The following is a 21,544-nucleotide window of genomic DNA, read 5'->3' on the forward strand; positions in this document are numbered from 1 at the left end:
CGAACAACCAAGATATTTCGGATAACGACTACGCACACGCGTGTAAGGTTTGGCAAGCTATTTATCTTAAAACGTTGGGGGAATATTCAGACTTATACTTGCAAACTGATGTTTTTCTGTTGGCTGACTTTTTTGAAAACTCTCGATACAATTGTTATGCAACATACAACCTAGACCCCTTGCATTATTTCACAGCGCCCGGTCTTTCGTCTGACGCAATGTTGAAATGTGCCAATATCGAACTCGTGCTTCTTACTGACATGGATATGCTCATATTCATAAAAAAGGTATTTGAGGTAACGTGTCCCAATGCTGTAATTGATATGCAAAGGCTAACGATAGACACATGGGGGATACTTTTAATCCAGCGCTCGAAGAGTCTTATTTCATGTACTTCGACGTTAACAACTTGTACGGTACGGCTATGAGCTTCGCTCTGCCATGCAGTTCTTTCAAATGGATATTAGATTCCAGACAATTCGATGTTCTTGCCATCACAGACGAAGCGGAGTTTGGCTAAATATTGAAGGTAGATTTGGAATATCCTGAGGAACTGCATGAAATGCATAAAGATTTACCACCGTGCCCGGAACACTACATACCTTCCATCTCAGAAAGTAAGTAGCCGAAATTGACGACCACGCTGCTTTCCAAGCAAAACTACGTTGTTCATCACCGCGTCTTGGAAGAATGCTTGGAACTAGGTTTAAGACTAGCTAAAATTCATGAAGTGCTCAAGTTCAGACAAACACCCTGGCTCAAAAAATACATAGATTTCAATACGGATTTACGGTAAAAATCGAACAATGAATTCGAAAGAAACTTCTATAAATTGATAAACAATGCAGTTTTTGGTAAGACAATGGAAAATGTTAGGAAGTATAGAGATGTCAGGCGGATCACGAGATGGGATGGAAGATACGGTGCTAGAGCAACTATAGCCAAACCAAATTTCGGCAGTTGTATAATCTTTGATAAAGATATGATAATAGTTAAATTGCGTAGAACGACAGTCAAACTCAACAAACCATTGTAAGCAGGCTTCTCCATTGTAGATCTTGCGAAGACCTTTATCTACGATTTTCACTACAAGTATATTGATACGAAATTTGGACATCAGGCAAAATTATTGTACACTGACACGAATAGTTTGATATATCACTTCACCGTCCCCAACATTTACGAATGCATCAAACAGGACTTGGATAAATTTGATACCTCCGATTATCCACCTGAAAATGTCTACGGAATTCCATTGGTTGACAAAAAAGTTCTGGGTTTGATGAAAAACGAGTGTAACGGAGGAATAATAGCGGAATTCACTGGCTTGATAGCGAAGTTGTATTCATTCAGAATGATGACGGAGGATAAGGATGAAAAACGAGCCAAGGGTGTCAAAGGATCCCTGTTAAAAACTATAAGTTTCGATGATTACTCGAAATGCGCTTTAGAACACGGAAATTTTGTCGAACATCAGAGTCTGATACAAAGGCAGAAGCATCAGGTCTATACCATTGAACAAAAAAAAGTAGCACTGAGCTGTAACGACGATAACCGTATCGTATTTCAAAACATAACCGATACGCTGCCGTGGGGCTACAAGACCTGCAGTCAAACTGAGCATAGGTATGAATTGTATCTCTAAGATGTGAAAATTGAGACAAATACTTGAAAAATAATTTCGTTTATTCAATATTACATATCAGATTCATTCATCCAACTGTTGTGTGAATTGTCAAAACCTAGCCACTTGACATTTAATTTATTTCCCCGCTGCTGGAGCACCTTCTCCACGAGATAGATGTCCGAATGTTCAACCTTGAGGAGCTCCTGTTCGTAGAAACCACCAGTGATGGGTTGACCTTAGTCTTTGAGCTCGTACGTCACAGGATTGGTATTTTCTACTTCGCTTATTGTGAATATTTCAGTTATCCAGTTGGGAGTGTAACCTTTCTCAAAGACGTTTTTGAACTTGCTGATTCGAACTTTGTCACTGGTTTTGAATTTGACCGGTTTGGAAGGTTTCGCTTGAAGCCATCCGTACGACTGACGTAATACCAGCCTTTCGTTTGCGACGGTGACATCCGATGGTCTCATTCTTATGGTTCGGTGTTTCGTGTTGTTGTAAGCCGACACTAAATTAGATAAGATGTCGAACCACTCGGAGCTTCCTTGCATACTGAACCATTTCCACATTTTACTTTTTAACGTACGATTAAACCGTTCACAGATCAAAGCCTTCAAATTACTGTACGCAGAGTAGAGTTTGATTCCATAGCATGACATAAGAGATTCAAGTTTTGAGTTGTGGAATTCCGTTCCACTATCCACGTGTGATTTTTTCGGTACACGTCCTTGAGTTAGCACAGATTCCATGGCCTTTGTAACATCTTCCCCGGACTTGCTCTTTATCGGTACAGCCCACGTTTACTTTGAAAAGATATCAATGACTGTAAGCTTATACTGGTAGCCTTCGTTTTGCCCACAGTACGATATCATATGAACAAGATCCGCCTTCTAGGTCTCGTCGATGCCACGCACGTCTACACGGCGACGCGGGTGATTCAGGCGTGCAAGTTTACGCAGTTCCGTCACAAACGTTAGCTTCTTCTCGTTCATATACCAAGGCTCTTAGTCTGGTGTCCAATTTGAAAATGATTTCAGCGTTTTGAATCAACATGTCTCATCCTGTTTTGAAATCTGCGTAGAAAGTATCCAAAGCTTTTCCCGTGGTGATCTCCAAAGCTTTGATCATTCAATCGAGGTTGTCGATTTGTTTTTGCAGCACGTTAAATTCTCGTCGTAAGATTTTTAGAGTTACAGCATTGTGCTTAACAGCTTCTGCGACATTGCACAGTCTTTTATCATGTAGATCGTAATGTCCGTCCGCAGTGATTTGAAATCCGACACCGGGAGGGCCGTGATTACCCGCAGCTGTGTTTTTATCTAGGTGCCGTCCAAACACATCGACGCTCATCTCGGAAATGAATGCAAAAGCGATAGGAGCTGATTAATAAATGATTTCTGCTTCCTGCAGTTCTTCGATAATGGACATTATTTCGTTAGTGTGACTCGGATTTTCTACCGCTTGGGATGCTAGGAGTAGACGAAGACGCTCCACTAACTCGTTTGGATCATCCCAAAAAACGTATTCCGTTTGAACACCTCGTCGTGTAATCATAGCTTGCGGAAGTAGACCTTTACCCTTTCGCTGAGGCGATGGTGAATAATCCAGCAATGCGGCAATGACATTTCTCAATTTGTTACTGTTATCGCTCCGAACAGCTCCATGAGATGAGTAATACTTTTTATGTGCGTTCGTTTTGAGGATTATGTTTCCATCATTTTTCCGATCTCCGTCGCTCACATAGGATCTGTCCGGCTTCTTTTTGAACAAAAGTTTTAGCAACCCCTTCGTTTTTGAGTGAAGCGTATCACCAATACGGATCTGGTCAGTCTCAAAACTCATCAATGAATTACCAATCATTAGTCCGGTTGAGAGGTTGCGTACACCGTACACGTTGTCCAATTCACTTTTTCTCGTCTCATCTCTCATCATTTTAAAATACTCATTCTCGGTTTCATCAACAGGTGTCTAAAGATTGTTTCATCTCCTACTGAAGCAAAGGAATCATCCATTTCTGAGACTGTTTCATTTTTCATCTGCTTTATTTCTTGTTTAATTTCTTCCACTTTTTGTTTTACAGATTCCGTCTCTTTTGTAACATTCACCAGTTCTCGGAACAGAGTCACTACTGGTTTGAAAACGTCGCTTAATTTTCGAGCCGTGGATTCCTTGCCCGACTTGAGCGATCTGTGTTTCCGACGGATCGCAGCACGCGCTTGAGCGATCTAATGTAGGACTTTTTTTTACTCAGGAATTTTGGAGCTCTGCATGTTGATGCAACTGAGTCTGCAACGCTACTGTGTCTCTCGCTTGAAATCGCAAGATTTTCATCGCTTCTCCAGGCTAATGAAAGAATCGAATCCCTTCCTATAACGTCCTTGGTCAAGTTCGCTGTCTTTGTCGATCACAATAAACACGTACTTATTACCATTCCAGCATGCGGAGCACACATCTTCAAACTGTATGTAAGACATATCAGTGTTCACATGGTCGTTGTATACGTGTCTCAGGTTCATATTGTCTTGTGTGTACACGAGTAAGTTTACGTTGCGCGCACGAAATGTTTGAGAATACTCGCGTACGTCTGACAGAGATAGAAACAATTAAAATCGTGATGCCTGCCTCATGCAGAAGTAGGCTCTAATATTGTCCTGCTTCTCGCACGCTAGATCATCAAAAACGATTATTGATTTGGGTCGTGTTTCGTTCGACGTAATCACTTGCTCACGCTTGGTATAAGGAAAATACTCAATATTCTCAACGTTGTCCAACAATTGCTTCAACAAAAGGTACTTCGGTTGGTTAAGGGATTTTGAGTGGATATCGATATTTTCAAATCTAAGGCCATTGGGATGGGTTATAAGTGTGAGCAACGCATTAGTTGTACCGATGTCGATCGCTATGCTATATTCATAGCTTACCAAAATAACGCTTGACGCTTGATATGGCAGACTCATCAAGAGTTTAAGTTCTTATTTATCAATTTCAATGTGTAAAATAAACAAGGATTTGTCAAAGAATACATCAACACGTATTTGAAATACTCTGACTCGGCTATTCTGATCTATCACACGTCCTCGGGTGATTCGTCTGCAAATTGTGAAAAAAAATATTTTATCGATAATTATTCGCCTCGGCCACCCTGGCCTTCTGATTTATCTTACTTTAATTGAAATAGGAAACTGTGTATTCTGAAATGAGTAACATAATTCAGGTCATTCAGGTGAGAAACATTCTTTCATTCAGTTTCTAATATAAACTCAAATCACATTAATCCAGTGATGAAACCTCCCGCTCTTGACCAGTAACGGGGTACACAATACCTCTGTCACTTTCATCCAGTAACAGGTACTCACTTATCATGCCTTCACCACGGCACACTCTTTTCTCATACAGTTTTATACTGCGCATTCCAGAGTTCAGTAAAATATTACTGACTCAGCTAATAAAAAAAAAAAAATACCGATTCATGCTTCTTCGAGGAAAAGCCTCGTGATCAGGTTTCCAATCAAGATTTTTCTTTGAAGAACCTGTTAGGGCAAGAACCGGCGTCATAATTTGAGAGAACTTAAACACAAATTGGCGAAAATAGGACGCCAACTCTATGAATTTACGTAACTGGTATACGGTTTGAGGAGGTAAAGCTACCAGGGTCTCGATCTTCCGAGTATTTGGCCTAACTTCGCCTCGACTTACTTCATAGCCAAGATACTCCACCTTTTGTTTCATGAAGGAACACTTCTTGATGTTAAAAGAGAAACCTGCCGTTGTGAGTGTGCTTAAAACGTTCTCTACTCGGTTTAAAGATTCTTCTAGATCTTGTGTCCCAATAACAAGAATATTATCCATGTAGACTATCACATATGTATTAGTAAGTTCACCTAAAGCCGTTATCACTGCGCGTTGGAATGCCACAGGAGCGTTGCGAAGACCAAAAGGTAAAGCGAGATACTCGAAATGTCCTTCCGAGGTGATAAGTGCTGTCTTTTCTATAAAATCAGAATGCATTGGCAGCTGATGATACCCACTGGCCATGTCTAGGATCGGAACGTAATATTTGAAGGTAATATCTGAATAGTAATGATCTGAAATTAAGGGCAACTGAAATTTTTCGGAAACGGTGTTGTCATTCAATTCCCTGTAATCTATGCGAATTCGGTCTGAACCATCCTTTTTCTTGACAAGAAGAATAGGACTTGCAAAAGGGGAAGAACTGGGAGGAATTACTTTAGCGTTTGAAAGTTCGTTCATTTTATCACGAACAATTTTCCGTTTCTCTTCACTCAGCCTATAAGGGCGACGGTGAACTGTTTTATTTGGGTCCTTGAGGCGGATTTTTACAGGTTCAACATCCGCACGACCTTTTGGAGTACCATACACAAATTGATTTTTGAATTTGTTCAAGATGGATACTAATTTTGATTTATATTCCAAAGAAATATCGGTGTCCACACTGTCGAAATTGAACTCATGAAGCGTCACATTACACGTATTAACAACACGTGTTTTGTTTAACTTCAATGTGTCAACTGCCATTAGTACAGATAAACCCTGACTTAAGATTTCCACACCTATCATAATGTCGTGACGTGAGTATCGATCAAGTGAAACATGAAAGCATTATTTCAATAGTAACATCGTCAATGTTTGCAGTCGACAAAATTTGCGAAGTGCTACTAACGCTTGCTTGCCCAATACCAGTCATAGTAACGACATTATTTAATCGTTTTCCACGAATTTTGTAAGAAATTGACTCGTTGATAAGAGAACATCGAGATCCTGAGTCGTAGTAAAATGAAAATTGCTCACCGGCTTGTAAAACTCCAGCAGGCGTGTTGATTACACATATATCTACACAGCGCTCCATAACTTTACCATTGCCATTATGAAATCCTTGCTTTGCAGCTTTCTCAGGACAACACGAAGCAAAATGACCCATCTTCAGTTTGACTCTCCATCCCATGATTTTCCTTTCTTGATCGACACGTCGATGCTTTGTAGTCCTTTTTCCACGTTGAAAACATTTGACTTCAAGAGAAAATGATGTAAACTTGAACCGTTTGGACTCGGATCACTCATTTCGTTCATTTTGACTTTCTGAAGATCTCCGTTTCAAAAATAACATAGCTTTCAACTCGTTATGGAGTTGATTTTTTGTAGTAATATTGTTCGTGAAAGCGAGACGTTGGACACGTGATTCAAAACGTGTAATATGCGCCAATATTGTTGATAATGCTATCTCTTCAGTGGTCAAGTTTTTCCGCTGATTCATTAATGAATTCATCAACGATGCAACAGAAGACGCAATACACTCGCCTTCTTTAGGTTTATTGCTGGTAAAATTTATCAAGAATGCAGCAGGAGTTTCCGTACAATCATACCTTGATACGAACAATTCTTTAAATTCGCTCCACGTTATCCCAGCATATGATACTGGCAATAGCCATGCCGAAGCCTGTCCGCTCATGGCACGAGTCAACTCAATCATTAAAGGTGCACCTTGCAATGGTTGATCTACCATACAAATATCAGCGATCGTTATCCATGATCTCGCGTTCACTTCTGGTTTATCAGAATCAAATTCCGGTAGACGCACATTATTATTATTATTCACCGGAGGAGTTTTCGTCACTTGTAATAACGCAAGGAAATTACGATTCTGTTGTTCAAGAAGTAATCGCCACTTTTCTTCGTTATGCTCACTCGTTACTTGCGGGTTAACAGATCCACATCCCACTTCTGATGTCGAGGACAAGCCTAGAAAAGGCGGAGATGACAAAATATGATCATCTTGATGTAGATTATTCATCTTGAAGCGTAACGATCCCGAACACGTCCGGTCAACTCTCTCGTTTCCCATATCGGGGAAAAGCCTCGGAAAGGCGGAGAAGACGAAAAATGATCTTTCTTCCAGTCGAATTGCACGTACCTGGTTATTAATACTGTGGACCTGGTACAAAATTGACGAAGAGACTCGCGTGAGGTGATCCGGGAATCAATCCTCTCGACGCAGCTTGCAAGAACCACGACATTGCTTTCTCGCAGAATCGTCAAAATCTTGAAAACAGGAACGCGGCTGATAAGGTGTTGGCTGAAAAAGGGTGAAAACGGGTTTTCGCACCGTAAGCCAATTTGAGCGAGAAAGCAGCGGCTTGGGCCGTAGCTAATACAATGAATCGGAACTAGGAATGGGAATTCGAAAACCGAAAAACCGTGACCTCAAGAAAAATTAAAATGCTGCGAAACGCACCATGATTCCGAGCAGCGATGCGAAAGTAGCTATCGAGTCTGCGATCAAGGGGGCTGAAAACGCTGTTAAAAAAGCGGGCGGTAAATGTAAAGTGCGGACACCGCGCTATCTACCGGTACCTTCAAAAGTTGGTGGATTTCTACCATTTCTGATTCCCATTTTCGCTGTACTTGGTGCCACAGGCGCAATAGCTGGTGGTGTGGCAGGTATAGCAAAAGCTGTGAACAATGCAAGCGCTGCTAAACGAGAACTGGAGGAGAGCAATCGGCGCAACAAAACTATGAAAGCTATCCCGTTGGGTAAAGGACTTCATTTAGAACCGTAATAAACGGGTCTCAGTCTCCATCTTCCAAAAAACTAGATGCGAAGCTACGACGTCGAGCGTTGACTGATTGGAACTTGTTGAAATATGCAAAAATCTTTAAGATTCCCTATTTCCGCGGTGTTTTCATGCGAAACGAAATGCCCAAAAACGGTCCACGAAAAAACGAGCCAGCTATAGTCAACCTCGACGACAAATACGGTCCAGGAACACACTGGGTTGCGTACAAGAAACGTCAGGATAACATTGATTACTTTGACAGTTTCGGTAACCTTCAACCACCCTCGGAACTTATAAAATATCTCGGTCATGGTAGCGTTAAATACGATCATGAAAGGTACCAGGATTATGATACGTCTGAATGCGGACATTCGTGCTCGAAAATTTTGAGCGGTGAGCTATATAAGTATGGTGCATAATTCAATACAGCTAGTTTATCACTCGCAGCCATGGATGATTCGCTAACGTTAACAATTTCAGGAACCTCTTCGATTTTCGAAGCGCAATATTTTCCACCGATTGAACTTGCTCGTGATAAAAGTTATGCTCTTAGTCTAGTAGAATTGTTAACCTTCAATCCGATCCCCAAAGTTGATGTTGGTCTCAATGAAATTTACGTGGCTGATAGAGTGATCACCATACCTACCGGCAGCTACGAGATCGAAGACATCGAGAAGTATCTTTTAAACGTGCTAAGAAATAAAAACATCGGGCTCAACATGAGGCCCAACAATAACACATTACGCAGCGGAATCACATGCAACCGCAGTCTAAACCTTGAACTGAACGATTCCGTTGCTCAACTTTTGGGATTCACACCTCGTGCATTGGAGGCTGATAGAATTTACGAATCAGACGTGCCTGTAACTATACTCAAGGTCAACGCGGTGCGACTTGAGTGCAGTATTACAACGGGTGACTACGTTAACAGACGTAAAGTACACACTATTCACGAGTTTTTTCCAACCGTCCCACCAGGATATAATATCTTGGAAGTGCTGTCGCACGTCTTTTACCTTTCGATCACCGTCAGGACTATAGACCACGTTCAGTTTTGGTTAGTAGATCAAGACGGAGACTTGGTTCATTTCCGTGGTGGAGTTATAACTGGGAGACTACATATCAAATCGCGATAAACGATGGGTATCGTTTATAACAGACAGCCAAAGAGTAGGTATATCACTAAGTCGACATGCGCTGATCAACCCAGTCATCGATCGATTTACGAACCAATAACACCTCGGAACGTAGAGTTCCTGATAGCTCTGTGCTTGAAACTCACACTTTTTAGAAAAGTAAACTCCGCCAAATAAGAATCCGATTCTGCTGTTTTATCGTCTGCTACGTACCATGGAAGTAGAAATCGTAAATATTCAAACACCGGTCATCTTTGACGAATCCATTGCGCATTACGAAATTCAAGGTTACAAACCTTACGCCTCGTCAACTTTTAACAACAGCGATGAAATTCGAATCATCGTTCAGCATCAGTACAGGATTTATGCATATTACTCTGCAAAAGTTTGGTACATATCCACGGACGACTCTTAAAAGCTGATGGAACAGCAACTGTGAACACACAGCTCGTAAACAACGCCATCTGTCATTAATTTGAAGAAATTCGCTACGAAATTGATGCGGTTGAGATCGATAGAAGCAAGAATGTTGTCTTGACAAGTCTAATGAAGGGTTACGTTTCTCTGAACCCTGATCAGAGTTATGGATAACGCAGGGTGGCTTGACGTGGAAGAGAAGAAAAAATCAACCGATGTTGAGGGTAATTTTGACGTTTTGATACCGCTCAGCACGATACTGGGTTTTGCTGAAGATTACCGCAAGATCGTTGTCAATGCCAAACACGACTTGACTTTAACGAGATCCAAAACTAATGTGAATGCAAATGTACAGAGTCAAGAGGAGGAATACAAAATCGTGATCAATACAGTGGAATGGCTCGTACCGTATTTGAAACTCGGGGATCAGAAAAAAGTTGACCTATTGAATTTCATTGAGAAAGACCCGGCTGTTTCGATGAGCTTCAACAGTTGGGAATTGTACGAATATCTTTTACTTCCTATTACATCGAAACACGTTTGGACTGTGAAAACTTTCACTCAGCTTGAGAAACCTCGATATGTAATTTTGGCCTTTTAAACAAGTCGAAAGTACAAGATCGGCAAAAACGCAAGTCACTTAGATCACTGCAATGTCACGGATGTCAAGCTGTTTCTAAGGTCACAATCTTATCCGTTCGGTAACCTGAACCTAAACATAAGTCGTAATCTGTACGCACTCTTGTACGAGATGTACGCAAACTTCCAAGCTACCTACTACGACAAGAACCCCGAGCCGTTGCTGACAAGGAGTGAATTTCTTCGGAAGGCTCCCTTATTCGTTATTGACTGTTCAAAACAAAACGAATCCTTGAAGTACGAACAGAACAAGATACAGTTGACCTTTAAACCTCTTGCTTTCTGTAGCGTTCTTTTCATTCTTGCAACGACGAAGTATTTGGCGTCTCCCAAAAACCTACTCAAATCCCATGCCGTCAAGTCAAAATTCGTGTCTTCTGTCCGATCGTTGAGGAGTTGATTCGTAAAATTTTATGCAAAGGCCTGGTATTTTCGAATTCCAAATTGCATGCACTTTCGAATTTCCGCTGTTGAGGATTTTGCAGTTAAAATTTTCAATGCTGTTTTCATGATTTTTATCAATTTTAAAAACTTTGCATTCTTAATTTTTTCTAGCACATGAGGCAAAGCTGTAGTAAGGTTCACTTCAGAATTACTAATAAGCGGCAGCATGATCCGTTTCAAAGATTTACCCCATGACTCATCAAACAATCGCATGCCGTACTTCGAAATTTTTCTTGAATAAACAAATGAATTCATACTGGTTCTATGGAAGTTCTTGAAACGTGATGATACTATTCTACACATACTACCAAGTCATCCGGTGTGTGAAAATGTAATATTTTGTGACACCTGCATGGGAAGTTCGATTTTGCGCACGGTCAATTGTGCGCGATGTGGCCGATTCCTGCGTTGGTCAGAGAGCGTGCGTTAAAGTACGTCAGTGTGTGAAACGGGCGTAACTAGCGCCATCGGACGAGTTAAGTGGTGACTACGACCGCGTCCGGTGCCTAGAAGCAACGTTTGATGGTAACCTTGAACTATTATATTCTTTTGTAGTCTAAGTTCCCATCACAGGTTTTACAAAAAATAGAATGTGTAACTTGTGCGGGTTGGCGATTCCTGATTCGCGTGAATGCCGCCACTCGCCTTCGGCTCGTACGGCATACTTCACACTCGTCCGGAATCGCCAACTTCCCACACATAATACACAATATACTGTAACGTTGGGCGACGTTAAGGAAGAATACTAGGTTCGTGAGCTTAACTTGATTACGAATCAAAAGGCGTAAATAAATGAGAGAAATACTTTGAAAATGCTTTTATGTCTAAAAGACGAGTATTCCGTTTAAGGTCTGGAATGAGACTGTTTTTACAATAATATGTGTTTCTATAGCAACCTCATTCTCTTTATAACATATGAAAGTCTCTACATGATGACTACTAGATCATCGTAAAGGGGGGTAAAACGAGAGATTTCTCCCTTTGTAACAATACTATTACCCACCCTCCGCCTAAAACAAATTATCTTACACTGCTTGCAATGTTAAGTTAAAGCTGTTAAAACTTCGATGGATTCTCCGTAAAGTGCAAAGTAATACAAAGGTGATGTCGTATGCACACCTTGCATGAAGATTCTGTACAAAGAGTGGTGGTGAAGGAATCGGTTGTATGCAAACTCGTGTGGAGTGGAGGTGAGTGATCAGAATCATTGCAGTTACAAAAGTTCTTACGTTTATTATACAACTTAGAGATTCACCTCAGTGGATACAAAAAACAATTTGGTGTATGTTTGTTGCAGCAGAGTACAACAATAAATAAATCGGCGTCACGGAATGTTGAAATAGCGAAGTGTTTGAAACTCGCGCCTCATTGTCAAGGGTCAGGTGACCCAAGGCGCTGACTAGAATCACTTCGCGGCGTAAACGAGCCAGCGCTCATTTTCCTTGTATAGTTAGTATGAACCTCAAGCGCTTCACGCACGGTCGTTTTGAGTAACGAATATCTACCGAACCGCTGTATCTCTCTATTGTAACGATACAGCCGTCTGCCTACCTCTCGGGCGACAGCTGATATCAATACATGCGACAAAGCAAGGACGCTGACCCAACACCCGAAGGTGGGCAACCACAAACACGATGCAACGACGAGACAAGACGGAGCAAAAACACCCAAGCACCTCGCACGCAGACAGACAACGGGAAGAGGGACTTAAGTCACACGAACGAAAGAAGCAACAGCATCGCAGCGTGACCAAGCGATGCCCCGCAGGTATAAAAGAAGGAGCGCGGAAGGATTCAGGCAACAGAATACCGGCGCACGCCGTCTGACTCACGGCAATTTCGAGTGCTGTCACTCGCCCAGAGGGCATCACCTAGCTTCAGGATGAAAGCGTGGAAGAAGAGAATTAGATTTGAACAGACAAAATATCACAGGAGCAGAACCTATAATTTCTAGCATAATTATTTTATATTTTGCTTGTTGTTTGTTATATTTTTGATTTCGTAAATAAGCTATTTCTGTATTTATCTTGTATTACAGTTTGAGTTTGATAAAACACCGTGAAATGAAAATAGCATTCATAGGCTCACATCCAACGTTACAGGTTTGACAGGCAGCCACGGCAGTCCCTGGTCTGTAAGTCACAGCTGACTCTGGGTCATTAACCCACAACAAAAATTATTAGGAAGACAGCTCTTGGAAACACGAATCTGTAATTAGAAGGGCACACTGATTATCCCGTGTTGCCGAACAAGTGTCAACGACCTCGTTGCGTGTCTCCAGGACGGTTGCATTGGCCCGGAAAGGGTTGTTGTCAACAAAAAGAGAGCATCTCGGCAAAGTCCTTGTTCACAAATAATACGGCTTCGGTATTACCCAAGTCCGAAAGAGCTAGCAAATTTGTTTCTAAGGCAAGTTATCATCAAGCCGACTCTTTCCAAATCGAGGAGGTCAAAAATTTTATCACATGAAATTATAAATTAAATCTAATCTACTTCGAAAGAACTCACACGGTGCGCTTTTTCAACAGGTCAGGGACCTTGAAAAAGCGTACACGTTACACTATATATATTGTGGCGCGAGACGCAAAATAAGTTTAAAATCGAGTCCGCGTACCCCGAAAAAGGGGGCCGGGAGGGGACAGGCGTCCGGGCCACCACGAGGTGCCGGGCGTCAGTCAGTCAGATAATTATCGCGGTAAGCGACACATCGACACGCGGGTCAAGTATCGCTACGTGAGTGTAGAGTTAGAGAGAGTGTTGTGTAAGTGCCTGTGAGCTGTGGAATCTGTTACACCACGGTGATTATTACTTACAACAAATAAGGTAAAATAAAAGACTATACAATGACCATCTATCAGTGTGTATCCGGACTCTTTGCTCACTCAATCTGCACCTATTCCCTGAGATTATCATAATACCCTCGCTGCGGTAGCCATGCTCCAGTTACCGGACGCACGACCCTCGGGCCGAGAGTCGTCACCGAGCTAGTCGGCATCTCCTAGTTTGGTCCGGGGCTAGGTAAGAAAAATCGCACCCGACCTGGCGCTAAAAAAAAAAAAAGGTAAAAGGCGAAAGAAACTTCGTGTTGGCGAGCCGTGGAACGCCGGCACCTGATATTTAGGCCCGAATTGTGCCCCTTTCCGCCTTCGAGCATTCGTCACTCGATTGCGGGAAGGGCGTTTTGCCACAATATATATATATATATATATATATATACACATCTATGCCTTCTAAATAAAACTAATGTTATACATATATACCCTGCGTGGTCATTTAACACCTTATTAACATGGAACACACTCACTTGACACCCAATATCCAAATCCTGCTCGTGTGGGTATCCCGAGTTTTAGCTAAGGAGCTACTAAGTACTACCAACCTGGCTATCTTCGCATATCACCCTAAGTCGGGTATATGTTTATAGACCACGTGTTGCTCTCTATGCACTGTAATGACTGCCGGAGAAGCTAGCATTAACGGGCATGTAGCAGTCCTACCCATACCGACCGAGCAAACTCATTCCTTTTCTTTCTATAATTGATAAACGAGCAAACGGATAAGGTTAAAATTTAGACGGCCATTGCTTTTTCGTAGCGGAATCGAGCAAGGTTACTCATATCCCGAAAATCGTCAAAAAAAATTGGTGGTTTTTTGACACGTGTTACTATTCCCACATCTGCATTTCAGGGACTAAAAAGCGCGTAGCTGAGGTACCTTCCGCCATTCTGCAAAAAATAAGGAGTGGAATGAGCCATCGTGAGACTGTCTTCATGCAATATTGTGACCAGGCTATGAGAACTAGTAATTACAATAATTTCGCAAATAAAAGATGCTCTCGCGATCAGCTGGGCATACGGTCGGTACTGCCGAGCGTTCCTTGGTTGGCATAGTCACCGCAGCACGAAGTGGCGCTTGCGTAATAATGGGCCCTGTGGCAGCTCGCCCAGGAGCGTAGTTATTGATTCGGCTCATGGTCAGTGGCGTTTACGAATATCGCTGAATATGACTACGGGAATTTTTAACCCGAGATATAAAAGGTTTGTTTCAAGGTATAATACAGTTCCGGGGATAATACGATCAATGTAAATGTGACTCATGATGCCCCTCGGAAATTTTGACTACGTGAAAACGACGTTCCAATAAGCACGGAAACTGCTGATTGCAACGGTAAGTAGTAAAATCATCTGAATAATAAATGGATACATCTTTTCTCGTGGGTCTTTCAGAAAAGAATAGACGACAAAAATTTTGTAACGAATCTCAACAAATCAATTTTACTAAACTCCGAATTATAATTTCAAATTCGAAATTGGCCCGTTTGGATCATTCTACATAACAGAAATTGCTTCATAACATGTTTCACTTTATTGGTCTCATACTCGATTTTACAGAATCATATATGTACATAAATGTTACTACAACGATACAACATTATGTTACAACAAGCGTCCCGAATAGTAATACATCGACAGTAATTTGAATAAATACACCAAACCAAATGTCTTTGTAGTCGTACATATTTCTGACAAATAACACATTCATTTCGCACGAAGCCATGTGCATTTCTCACAATTCATTCGGATCCTTATTATATAACTGATGGTTCCGAAATAATTCGTCAAGTTTCTGCGCATAACAACTGTTGGAATAAAAATTTGACACTGATTATGCTGATTTGCCGATAAAATTAGTACTAACCTAAACCAATTCAGTGAGAATTGCACATCATTATTCAACAAATTTCAGGCCTCACAGCTCTCACCTTTGTCAGAAAACGTGACGGAATTGACTACGGATATTGAAAAAGTTACCATTCAGGCAAAAGAAGAAAACGTGATTATAAAATGACGTATTTCGTAAAATTCATTGATGTCATTTCGAAATCCATGGTTCACATCTATATATCATACTCGGTGCCTGTCCAGTTCTAGGTATATCTTCGGGCTCTTCGGCTCAGTTTATACTATACTAAGGCTGTTAGGATGTCAAAAATTGTAATACAAAAGAATCATCGAAAAGCTTTCGTGAATTGTTTCGAATATTTCGATTCTCTCGGCTGTACCTAGAGATTTTCGAAACCCAGCGCGAAAGCACCGAAATTAATTCTTTTCAAACAAGAAAAAAAACGTCCGGCTTCCGAAACGAAACATTTTTAATTCAATTCGATTCAATTTTTTTCGCACACTTTTTGTGAAGAATTATAACTCAAAAAGTATTCCGAACAAAAAATATTTTGGAACCAGAGAAGCAATAAGAAAAATCAGTATTTCGATCGGAGATGCGGCATGTATTGAAATAGATTTCTGGTATTGAAATGAAAAGGACGATTAAGGAAATATGATGGGAAAAAAATGGAGACAAAAAAAAAGTCGAAAATAATTCAAAAATGAAGTCCAACCGTGAATCTGGTGGAACAATGTTTCATTTCGACAACAAATTTTTTTTTTTTTTGTTCGAACACCATGAATTTGGGTGTTCTCGAGAAGGGTTAAAAAAATTGAGCCAAATTCATGAAAGCTTTTCAGGGTTCGTTTTGTTTAATATTACATTGCTTACTGCGCGTCTCTTTTCTGACTTTTGGTTACTGTTTTTAACTATTTCGTAATGATTCAGATGTTTTTGTCCTGTTTTAGTGCATGTAGACTGATGTAATGATTCTTATTGTTAATTTTAGAAGAATTCATGAAAATGTTGGAAACAATTATCCGTTACTTTCAAATCAATCGTACCATGTCTAATGCCAGCCCAATAAACACAACATGGTGAAAAAGACGTTTATGGAACGAAAAAATGGTGAATAAATGGTGTACGTATAAAACATAATCGTGTATCCATCCACTAGTATTCCATCTACGTTTTGTAAATGTATTTTCATTCATAAAAAAATACACGTGCGACACGAATTTTTCAAAACGTCTAATGTACGTGTTGTTTAGGTTGCCAAACGTCTTTATTCAATGTAAGCCTCAATGTTGATATAACGCGTAAAGAATCTCGTTGACTTTCTGCATCCGGAAATACGCATATTTCAGGATTCTTTTAACATGTTTCATACACGTTTTTCTAACGTTGCCAAACGTCTTTATTCAATGTAAGCCTCAACGTTGATGAAACGTGTAAAGAATTTCGTTTACTTTCTGCGTCCGAAAATACACATATTCCAGGATTCTTTCAACATGTTTCATACACGTTTTTCTAACGTTGCCAAACGTCTTTATTCAATGTCAGCCTCAACGTTTATGAAACGTGTAAAGAATCTCGTTGTACTTCTGCGTCCAGAAAGACGCGTAAGTATGAATATGACCTACATATATTATTGCCTAAATTACTTGAATATAAAATAGAAAAAATCATGCAAAACTCTAATTCTACCCAAAAAATTAGAGATTCCGAAATTCCCTTTCATGAGCGACGAGGTCGTATCCCCAATTACAGCATTAAAAAAAAATTAGTATTATTGGCAACATTAAGCTCGCAAAAAGTATGCCTCTGTGAGTTAACAATTCAAATTTCCCCTAAACACTTATTTGCCTCGTTCCCGCGTTGCACTTTACCTAATCACTGGCTGGCTGTGCGAAGAAATATCAATGCTGATTGGCTAGTAGGCTATTAGTACGGGAGTCAGCGACATTTTTTGTGACACATTTGATAAGGAATAATTTCATTATTTTCGTGTTATATTAACGCCTTTTTGACATAAAATCAACTCCTGCCGGCGCACCAGCGGGACAACGCTTATCAGCAGCGTATCAATGTTGCTAAAAAAAACGAGTAAATGACAGACATGATAAAAGCTAAAACTTTACCTATCGTTTAATGACATATCAGTTGGAAAAAAAATCACCTCCTGCCACCTGTATCGTAGAACGATGTACTCCTGCCATGGACCTAATGATGTGAAAAAAAATGACTTAAATGATAAAAGCTGAATTTTTTTTTACCGGTAGTTTATTAATTGAGAAGGCATAAAAACTTATGCTGCCAACTATTCGTCGAAACCTGGCCTCGGCAGGAGGTTGTGAAGTTGTTGTTGGATAAGTGACACACAGTACAGGAACGACTCTGAAGGCATCTCAAAAAAATATTTTTCATCTTTTTTCTCTCATTTTTTTCGATAAATGATTTTACAAAAACATTCTAAAAATATTTATAAGTATGGAAATATTGATTTCAGGGAAGGGTAAGGTTTTTAAATCCGAAAAAAGGCACATTTTCATGATCTTTTTTTTGCGCCGATATGAGTGATATTGTTTTATTCATTTTATATATATATTATAGTATAACTTCTGAAGTATATGAGAAAAAATTTTTAATAAAAAATATTGATAAATATGCCCGTGATAGCGAATCTCCGGAGGCGCCTTGAAAAAAAAAGTTGTTTTGTGGTGAACATGATAACTCATTACCGGATCATCTGAAACAAAAAAATCGATATGCGTTTCAGAGGTGGTATGTTTCCCCAGGTAATCACGGCGAGCTTTTTCTTTCATTTATTTTTTTCGATTTTTTGCAGCATTTGGAAGTGAAAGACGCGATTTTAGCTAAAAAAATCTCGGTGAATTTGTTATTAAAAAAAAGAAAAAAATTTGAAGAATAAAAAGCTCGCCGTGATTATCTGGGGAAACATATCACCTTTAAAACGCATATCAATTTTTTTGTTTCAGATGATCCGGTAACGAGTTATCATGTTCACCGCAAAACAACTTTTTTTTTTCAAGGCGCCTCCGGAGATTCGCTGTCACGGGCATATTTATCAATATTTTTTATTTGAAATTTTTTCTAATATACTTCAGAAGTTATACTATAATATATATATATATATATATATATAAAATGAATAAAACAATATTACTCATATCGGCGCAAAAAAAAAATCATGGAAATGTGCCTTTTTTCGGATTTGAAAACCTTACCCTTCCCTCAAATCAATATTTCCATACTTATAAATATTTTTATACGTATCAATATTTTTATAATGTTCTTGTAAAATCATTGATCAAAAAAAATGGAAGAAAATAGATGAAAAATATTTTTTGAGATGCCTGCAGAGTCGTTCCTGTACTGTGTGTCACTTATCCAACAACAACTTCACAACCTCCTGCCGAGGCCAGGTTCCGACGAATAGCTGGCAGCATGAGTTTTTATGCCTTCTCAATTAATGAACTACCGGTGAAAAAAAATTCAGCTTTTAACACTTGGGTCATTTTTTTTTCTTTCACATCATTAGGTCCATGGCAGGAGTACATCGTTCTACGATACAGTTGGCAGGAGGTGATTTTTTTTCTAACTGCTATGTCATTGAACGATAGGTAAAGTTTCAGCTTTTATCATATTTGTCATTTACTCATTTTTTTCAGCAACATTGATGAGCTGCTGATGAGCGTTGTCCGCGATCGAGGTGGCAGGAGTGGATTTCGTTGATAGGCTATATTATTACAACAGATAAAAAGATGAACCAAGCTTCATCAAATAACACATTGAAAAATGTCGCTGGCTCCCGGACTATAGTTTCCGGTGATCTCCGGCAAACTCTACTTGTCGTACTACATCGTAATAGAACACAAATTTCAGAAGCGTGCGTTTAAAGAAGCAGTTTATGGTGTCATTTAGTATATATGTCATTGAAAGGTAACATTCGTGTGTGCGATGCACAAACGGATTTTAAGCAATGGCTTTTGAAAATTGGTGATGGAGTATTTTCTAATTCATTCGAATTGAACAATGAGGTTGTTACTACCCCGACTGATATACTGTCGGAAGGAAATATTGTGCAAGAAATATTTGGTGAAAGTATTGATCCACAAGATTTATCAACTTTTAGTAAAGTTATTTTAGCCCCGACAAATACCGACGTGATTGCCATTAATAATGAAATATTGTCAAAAATCAAAGGATCCAGTGTTGACTATCTGAGTGTAGATCGTGCCTCATCTTACGCCATTATTTCTCAAGCTGGGTCTCTAAAAATACTGAAATAAATGAATAAAATGATCTATTCTTATTATGTATTCATGTATGTTTATAGAAATATTGGCAAAGGCGAAAATCCCGGAGCTTTTGTGGGGATAACTATATAACGGTACGATGTATACTGTATAAACAAAGCAAATAATAACATCAAACATGTGATATGTAAATCACGCATGAACACTTCTTGAATTATGTATGTGCACACATGTTGTGATAATATTCTGATCATCGTTTATTACCCCTTAAGAGATCCTCAAGCAGCGAGGGTGTGAGGTATCTTCTGAATCTCGTATAATCTGGTGAAACAATGTCAACGAGTAAGCAAGCGCAGCGAGCGCACGTGCACAAAAATCCTAGCCTATTACCTAGCGTAGCCTAGCGTAGCCTAGCGTATTACCAGCTAGACACTGGAAAAACTACATACACTAGAAAAATCAGCAGCTATTCTCCTCTGTGGGTAATAGCGCTTCGCAAATCAGCTGTCACTGCCCTATGTGGAGATGTGTGCGCTAAAAACTTTGGCTGCTATTTTATTATGTAAGTTAGTGGTGTGTATTGATCAACATTCATTACCCATTGAACAATCTTTAAGCAGTATGGGCATGAGGTAACTTATAAATTTCGTTCCATTTGGTGTCACTGACAACGAGAATATTAGCAGCTAGTCTTATCTTATATAGTATTAAAGTTCAAAACCAAATTTTGGATGTCTGGATGTTCGGATGTTCAGAAAGTGACGTCACCAGAATTTTTTTTTCTATTTACGTCATCGTCCAGCTATAGTAATTGGCGGGGACAAAATTTAGCGAGCCGAAATTTTCAGTCCAGAAACGACCGCGCAGTCGACAGAGCGCATGAAAATCGCGATCCGCGCCAGGTACTTGACCTGGTAAATTCCGACTTCTAGGACCGGCGCACCGTTGTTCATGTGCTCCAGGTCTACTACCAGGTGAATTTCGACGTCCAGGACAAGCGCTCCGTAGTTCTGGCGCCCCTGGTCCACTACTCGGTGACACTCGACCTTCAGGACAAGCGCTCTGTAGTTCCTGCGCTCCAGGTTCTTGGCCCGATGAATTGAGAATTGATTTGAAATCTGGTCGTCTGCCTCAATGTTTTAGGCGCACGGCTATTCTGCGTATACATGGAAATATTTATGGCATATTTTATAGACTTATATAATTGTGTGATAGTAAAGTCAAAAACGGTTGTTTGGGTTTTCATCGTGGATGAGGATTCGAACAACCTCTACATTGATCGAATTCAATGGGCGTAATGACAGGCACATGGACGTCGTGTATTTATATTGTGCTTTCTTCTTTGTATGCGATCGTAATTTCAGGTGCTATTACCAGCGCGTGTTGACATATACGTGCATGATGAATCAAGTTTTTCGAGTTTGTAAGTGATACGTGATGAAATTAATTACATCGGCGTCGAAGGCATGATTTGACAATTCTGTTGCTGATTTGTGAGCGAGTGTGAAACTAAGCGGAAAAGAGAAGAAGGGTACAAAGTGATATTACCATGAATCGACGCAGGTATGTAGAATTATCTCTGGATGATTTTGCGGTCTTGCAGAGAACTGGTCAATCAGGTATGTGTTGATTACACATATGAACAAATTCAGCGATTTATCAGAGCAATACTTGACTTTTCGCATGCAGAGTACCTTATTGGTACAAATACCACGATCAATTCAAAGTGTTCCGGAAAATGAAGCATGCATGCAAATACTGTTTC

The 21,544-nt window shown here is 40.0% G+C and overlaps 1 protein-coding gene and 1 pseudogene across 1 annotated transcript; one reads left to right on the forward strand and one right to left on the reverse strand.

Moving 5' to 3' along the window:
• The first annotated feature begins 562 nt into the window (after positions 1-562).
• Positions 563-1,645, forward strand: LOC124414412. Its single transcript, XM_046895357.1, has 4 exons — positions 563-617; positions 690-792; positions 877-1,001; positions 1,056-1,645. The coding sequence occupies exons 1-4, from the start codon at positions 563-565 to the stop codon at positions 1,643-1,645; spliced, it is 873 nt and encodes a 290-aa protein (XP_046751313.1).
• A 3,029-nt stretch (positions 1,646-4,674) lies between these two features.
• On the reverse strand, positions 4,675-6,752 carry LOC124414665 (annotated as a pseudogene).
• Positions 6,753-21,544: the final 14,792 nt, after the last annotated feature.

This window comes from Diprion similis, chromosome 14 (genome assembly GCF_021155765.1).
Source record: "Diprion similis isolate iyDipSimi1 chromosome 14, iyDipSimi1.1, whole genome shotgun sequence".
NCBI classification, from domain to species: Eukaryota; Metazoa; Arthropoda; class Insecta; order Hymenoptera; family Diprionidae; genus Diprion; species Diprion similis.